Source organism: Trachurus trachurus (genome assembly GCF_905171665.1).
Source record: "Trachurus trachurus genome assembly, chromosome: 10".
Lineage (NCBI taxonomy): Eukaryota > Metazoa > Chordata > Actinopteri > Carangiformes > Carangidae > Trachurus > Trachurus trachurus.
The window spans coordinates 36,353,331-36,360,685 of record NC_139894.1 but is presented as its reverse complement, the minus strand read 5'-3'; the positions used below and the strand labels follow the sequence as shown (position 1 = coordinate 36,360,685).

At 45.0% G+C, this 7,355-nt stretch overlaps 1 protein-coding gene across 2 annotated transcripts in view; it reads right to left on the bottom strand.

The window, feature by feature from the left end:
* atoh8 (atonal bHLH transcription factor 8) overlaps positions 1 to 7,095 on the bottom strand; it is an 18,541-nt gene extending 11,446 nt beyond the window's left edge. For both annotated transcript variants that reach the window (XM_083980148.1, XM_083980147.1), the window contains exons 1-2: positions 5,360 to 7,095; positions 2,495 to 2,650 (exon numbers count right to left, since the gene is read on the bottom strand). In XM_083980148.1, the coding sequence (XP_083836274.1) occupies positions 2,495 to 2,650; positions 5,360 to 6,004 (801 nt within the window). In that variant the 5' untranslated portion in view covers positions 6,005 to 7,095. The remainder of the gene's footprint in view (positions 1 to 2,494; positions 2,651 to 5,359) is intronic.
* Between the last annotated feature and the right edge of the window lie 260 nt (positions 7,096 to 7,355).

Here is a 7,355-nt window from a genome sequence, read left to right as displayed (position 1 = left end):
AAACTCTACAACGGCAACAATTAATCGATTAATCACACAATAATCGATTATTAAATTAATCGTCAACTATTTTGATAATCAAATAATCAGTTTGAGTTTTTTTAAAGGGATAGTTCAACATTTTGGCAAATTGGCCCATGCATAATCGCTATAGTCATAGCAGTAGGATCGTTACCTTTATTTGTCGGTGCAAGCTATTTTTAGAACGGTGGAGCAGAGCGGTGAGCTGCTCAGAGCCACGCTACGGAGGCTCATGGGATTCACAATCCAACAACTCCAAAACGCTCTGGTGGACAAGTTGTGACCTGCACATTCACCACGCTATGAGATAATAACACAACGTTACCAGACAGAGTTGTTTTAGAGGGAAATTCATGCAAAACCGCTGATGCGCGTTGCCTTCAGGGACAGTTTTTCAGCAAGCAGTCTCTGTAATTTACCTCTAAAACAACTCTGTCTGGTAACGTTGTGTTATTATCTCATAGCGTGGTGATTGTGCAGGTCACAACTTGTCCACCAGAGCGTTGTGGAGTTGTTGGATTGTGTATTTGATGAGTTTGATGAGGGAAACCAAGAAATCCCATTAGCCTCCGTAGTGTAGCTCTGAGCAGCTCACGCCTCTGCTCCGCCGTTCTAAAAACAGCTTGCACCGACCAATAAAGCTAACAAACCTACTGCTATGACTTTAGCGATTATGGCAAGTGGCCAATTTGCCAAAATGTTGAACTATCCCTTTAAGAAAAAAAAGTCCAAATTCTCTGATTCCAGCTTCTTAAATGTGAATATTTCTGGTTTCTTTGTTCCTTTATGACAATAAACTGAGTCTCTCTTTGGTTTGGGGACAAAACAAGACATTTGAGGACATAGTCTGGTGGTTTGAGAAACAATGATTGACATTTTTCATTTTATTGACCAAACGATTAATGGTTTAAATAATCAACAGATTAATCGATAATTAAAATAATTGTTAGTTTACAGCCCTAGAAAACTCTAACAGATATTTCCTCTCTTAAAAGTGAAGGTTTATTGGATGGGTTTTTGGCTCCTGCAGGATGCCGTAGACACCTTTCACAATACCAACGCAGGCGTTGGTATTGTGAAAGGTGTCTACGGCATCCTGCAGCTGTGTCCTGACGCCACAGCAGCTGTGTTCCATTAACATGGACCAGTTCCAGCTCTGTTCACTGACACTGGTACATGGTTCATGTTGTCTGTTCCACCTGGGCCTCCTGCTGGGAGGACACTGAGCCCTGCACTCTGATCTGGGGCCGGAGTCACAAAGGTATTTGAGTCCGGTCTGTGGTCCTGTCTTCATTTGGCTCAGAGATGTAAATCAGACTGTTAGACAGGCTTACCCAGGTCCAGACCAACGCTGGTACACTGCTGGACACCTGTGCTGCTGATCACAAGAACCAAACCACAGGAAGACACGGCTCATATTGTTTCCTAATATTAATAATGAGAAAAAAATGATTTTCTATTGTTTCAGTCTGATTTCCAAAGTAAGTACATTAGACTTTACATTAGACTAATATTAGACTTACATTTGACTTATGTTAGACTACCATTAGGCTTTACATTAGAATAACATTGGACTTACATTAGACTACCACTTATGTTAGACCAACATTAGACTTACATTAGACTTTAGATTAAACTAATATTAGAATAATATTAGACTAACATGAGACTTACATTTGACTTATGTTAGATTACCATTAGGTCTTGCATTAGAACAACATTAGACTTATGTTAGACCAAAATTAGACTTACATTTGACTTACAGTACATTAGACTAACATTAGACTTTAGATTAGTCTAATATTAGAATAATATTAGGCTTAAAATTAGACTAACATTAGACTTATGTTAGACTAACATTAGGCTTTACATTAGAATAACATTAGACCTGCATTAGACATACATTAGACTGTACAATAGGCTTACATTAGACTAACATAAGACTTACATTAGGCAAACATTAGATTTACATTTGACTTACATTAGACTAACATTTGACTAATGTATTAGACTATATGTTAGTGGTCCAGTGGTCGCACGCCTCAGGTTCAATTACCTTGAAGTCATCAGTTCTGGCTGCAGGTCACCGTGACCTTGGGCCTTCAATCACCCAAATTATTTCTCTGATGAACATGTGTTGTGTTGTGTTGTGAGGGCGCAGTGTAACGGATGTGAACCAGATACACTGTGCAGATGTTCTTTTCTTCTCTTTTCTTTGTTGATGACACACAACTGTGCCTTGAAGATTGTGTGAACCTGATTGTTTTGATTGTTCCATCTGTTCTTGCTTGGGAGTGTATTGATTTTATTATTGTATTTCTGCTATGGTTAAACTTTTAGTAAGTACATAGCGTTATGAGTTGAAACTTGCTCTGTAAGATGCACCATTTGCAGTGTGTTACAGACAAGACCACACCTTTTGTGTGTCTCTGCAGTGTTCATGTGTGCACTGTGTGTGTAAACTGAGTCTGACCTGCTTCCTCAGGGCCTCGAACGCAGCACTGATGGTGTGGACGCGGGTCCTCTCTCTGGCGTTGGCCAGCAGTCTCCTTGTCTGCTGGATGGCTTTGACCTCTGGGAGACGTACAGGTCGCTCAGCACTCATCCCGAGCCGCTTCCTGGGAGAGTCCTGAGAGCACAGGACCAGAGGGACCCACATTAGAGACCTGATCCAGCCCTGAACACATGAGTCACTCATCTGTTCCACTGGTTTATTATTGACATTGGTTTATTAGCTCCAGGATTGTGATGATTAATCAGTGATTCAAAAGCCACTCCACCCTCTACTAACTCTCTGACAGGTGGTACTACAGTGATGACAGAAATGTTTACTTTTTTCCCCCTCAATTTTCTCACAGATGGGCCAGAGTAAAAATGCTAATAAGATTTTGAGGTAACACTTTACTTGAATAGGTATTCATAAGATTGACATAACACTGTCATAACCATGACATGACACCTGTCATAAACATCAATGAATACTTATGACAGCTGTCGTTAAGTGTCATTCAGTAAGTTATGTCACTTTTAATGCAAAGTTGACATTATTTGAGATGTTTTTGTTCTGACAACTTGACATAAAGACAATTTAAACTGTCATAGCAGACCTAATTGCCAAACTTTATAAATTATGTCCAGTTGTCAGAACAAAAACATCTCAAATAATGTCAACTTTGCATTAAACGTGACATAACTTACCGAATGACACTTAACGACAGCTGTCATAAGTATTCATTGATGTTTATGACAGCTGTTATGTCATGGTTATGACAGTGTTATGTCAATCTTATGAATACGTATTCAAGTAAAGTGTTACCGATTTTGATTCCCAAAATGATCTGCATCCTTCCTCTAATGGTTTTTAAAATACTCTTGGAGCCATTTTCAAAAAGGCTGACATAAACCCAGAAGGAGCTGGTCTCAGGCCACTCATCTGGATCTAATGACACGGTCTCCATCATCAACAGACACTGATGACATCAAGAGTTGCACTCAGTTTGTTTACTGTTGTCTAAAGACCAATTTTACACAAATCCAGTGTAGGCAGCAGCTACACCTGCAGACATGAGGCTGTTGATATTCCGCCTGTAGGGGGAACTACAAATGCAAACATTTGATGATCTATTCTAGGACTAGGATCATTATGGTATGTCTGGTAATTATTAAATTGGGTGATTTAAGTGGGTGTGGCTTATTACAAAACAAAAACAAATTCCTCATCATTGACCAGCCAAACTTCTAAATATCCCAATAAATCAGCAGATGTATCATTGATACAGTGTTGTATATTGTGTCATGTCTTAAATTCACTGTTAATCAGGAACAGTCAGAGGACTCTTTGGGCTGAGCAGCAGCAGCAGAGGAAACCACTGGCTCAGCCACAGATCTGTTCCAGCCAAACTAGAATGGAAACCAGGAAACGAGGAGGAACACTGTTCAGTGTCAGACTGGTCCCAGTTCACCGGAACCACCTCCCTGCACACCAGCACTGATCCTCTACTACTAACAGATCACAACAACAATGGTCAGGAAGGCTCATTTAGTCCTGGACCTAGACCTGGACCTGGACCTAGACCTGGACCTGGACCTGGGATTTGAAGACTCTTTCTTGTGGGTATTTTAAAAAACAACAACAACAACAACTTGAGACCACACTGGAAGGTAGGCTACTGATAACTAGTTGTTAAAGCTTCAGTTGGTAACAATGATTCAGTCATATTTGCTGGAAGTTCATTATATTCTGATAGTCGGACATTAAATGAGTAAATTAGGACAAAATCCAACTCCTCTGGCTCCACCTAAAGCCTGTATTGTATTTGCCTAAATCCACCGTGACCAAAGGTTCTCCAGCAGTCAGGTAGAGGGAGCAGGAGGAGCAGCCAATCACAGCTCATACACGTCTGACGAAAGTGAAAATAGACATTCCAAGACCATACACCGTCAGCTCCCTCTTTTCACCTCTGTCAACCCCCCTCCCGTCTTCTGTGGGTGCGTTTATGGTAACTTTGTGTGTGTGTGCCTGCATGTGTGTGTGTGTGTGTGTGGTCCAAGTGACCAAGACTTCACTTTCACTTTTGTCAATTTACCAACTGTAGCTTTAAAGGGATAATTCACCCAAAATTCAAATTTCACTCATTATCTACTCACCCTCATGTCGACTAAGAGCTGTGAAATTTTTCAGAGTCCTCCGTTCCTTCTCTGAGTTACGGGGGGTCAGCGCAGCAGTATTTGTCCATATAATGGTTGTGAATGGATACCACTTTTCTTCGTCCAAAAAGACACACCATAAAACATCCAAATACCTCCATACTGCTCGTCTGTAATGTCCCTCTTGTATTGAAGCCCCGACATGAGAAATTGTTCAGAAAAAAATTAAATAAGTCTATATTTTAAGCTTGTTTGTAGCGGAAGCTCCCAGTGTCTCAGTTCACTGCTCTTCCTGTGTCAGTGCAAATCTCGCGTGATTTGCACTGACCGGCGGAACAATTTCTCATGTCGGGGCTTCAATACAGGAGGGACATTACAGACGAGCAGTATGGAGGTATTTGGATGTTTTTTGGTGTGTCTTTTTGGACAAAGAAAGTTGGTATCCATTGACAACCATTATATGGACAAATACTGCTGCGTGGACCCCCCCGTAACTCAGAGAAGGAACGGAGGACTCTGAAAATTCTCACAGCTCTTAGTCGACATGAGGGTGAATAGATGATGAGTGAAATTTGAATTTTGGATGAACTATCCCTTTAATGAGTGTTGCTTACATTCCCCATTAACAGACACATTGGGTGACCTCTCCGAGGGGACAACACATTTCCAACATCTATATTCACATATTCACCTTGGGAGACTGGACCTGGAGCTCCATGTGGTCCAGACACTGAGGGGTCTGGGAGGTTCTGGCCAGAGCTGCAGCCGGGTCGGACAGAGGCGGCTCCAGAGAGAAGGCCTGGTGGCTGGGGGAGTGGCTGTGGCTGCTGCTGCTGCTGGATGTGGACAGGGGGAATGTGGAGCAAAGGCCCAGTTTGAGTCTGTTGGACAGCGGCTGGGAGATGGCCGTGGGCCAGTGGGAGATCTCCGGGAACTGGGACAATTTGGAAGTGATGGTTGGCACGTTAATACCGATCCTCATGTCTATGGCGGCGCTCTGAGCCGGGGCCGTGCTGCTGGCCTCCGGTAGTCCTGACAGAGTCCCCGAGGTGGTGGTGGTCCCCGCCGCCTCCTGTGACATCATCAGCTGTCTCTGCCGTGGAGCCAATAACCTGCCGGCGTCGGACGCCTCCATCTGGGGGTCGTCCACCGAGTCCTCATCCGACAAGTCCGCCGGGTGGATCCTCATCATCTCATGCTCTGGTCCACTGAGGAGCCTCTTAGGCTCCCTGGACTTCCTCTTGAACTTCTTGTTGGGGCCTGGCACAGAGACCAGGACCGGGTCTTTGTTCATGGATCTGTTCCATGTGTCACTTAGTGGATGAGGATTCTTCATTCTCCAACAATGAGTTTTAACTAACAAACTAAACTTCAACAAGAGATCTGGTGTCAGCTGCAGAAGGGAAGTGAGGCTGAAGTGAAACCCTAACAGAGAGTTTCACTCATGTCATCTGTCTGCAGCTTCACCTGCACAAAACATTACAGTAAAAGCTTCAAACTTTCTGTCCCAGTCCGTGTCCAACTGTCCACCGTCCAATGTGCACACACTGAACCAGTGTGAGTGTTGTTCAGCAAGACTGCTGCCTTCCTGCCAGGCCTTCAGCTGCCAACTGTGTAACACAAGCTGTTCAACTGGCCTGACAGAAGCTGCACAGCCATGTGTTACTTCAACTTCAGCAGCAGGTTTTCTGTGGCTCCGCTCTGTCTGCACAGCAGCATCCTGAATAATCCACAGTAATACACAAAGCTGTGTAACATCTGGTGTTCCTGCACAAGTCGTCCCCCTCTGGATGGAGCCTGCCTTCCCCTCAGCTGGGAGACTCTCTCTCTCACTCTGAGAGCACAGTCAGGGTTACAGTGGAGCTGTCTGAGCCGTGGCTCCACTCAGTCTGCATAGCAGCACTGTGAATAACCCACACTGATACACACACTGAGCACAGGCAGCGCTGCGGACGAGCTGCAGGCTGCAGCTACTGGACTCCACACAGAGGACAGGGACATGGACAGGATGTCAAACACCGCACACACACTTTAAATGATGTGGTCAATCATGAACAAGTCAACACACACTAACACACACTCACAGACCAGACCTCGGGGGTCGAGTGACAGTGTTAAGGGGGAGAATCTGGCGCTGGTCTCCACTACTCCAGGTTCACAATGTCCCCTCGGAACCGGGACATCCCATTAAAGGACAGCTCCGGTATCAGCGCTGCCACTGGAAGGTGCGCAGCGGGAGATCTGAGCCGGACTCGGTGTCCCACTGGAAGTCACTTGCTGTACACGGTCCTGGTCCTGGTCCTGGTGCTGGTTCTGGTTCTGGTTCTCCTGAGCGGACACCGGTGGATCCTCCAGGTCCTGCTCCTCCTGCGCGTCTGTCTGTCTCTGCTGCTTTGGAAACGTTGGAGCAGGGAGCGGAGGGACTGGGAGCCCCCTCTCTCTCTCTCTCTCTCTCTGACTGCTGGCGTCTGACTGGCTGGAGCTGTCTCAAGCACACACACACATGCACACACGCTCGCGCAAGCAAGCATGCACGCACGCACGCACGCACGCACACACACACACCGGCTCAGCAGCGTCACGTCCTGGCGTACAACAGGAACTCACATGCTCGATTGAATTTGCCCAGTCACAGATTTTCACAGTTGTGTGTGTGAGATTCTCATTGTCATGTGCAGCAGCTCCAG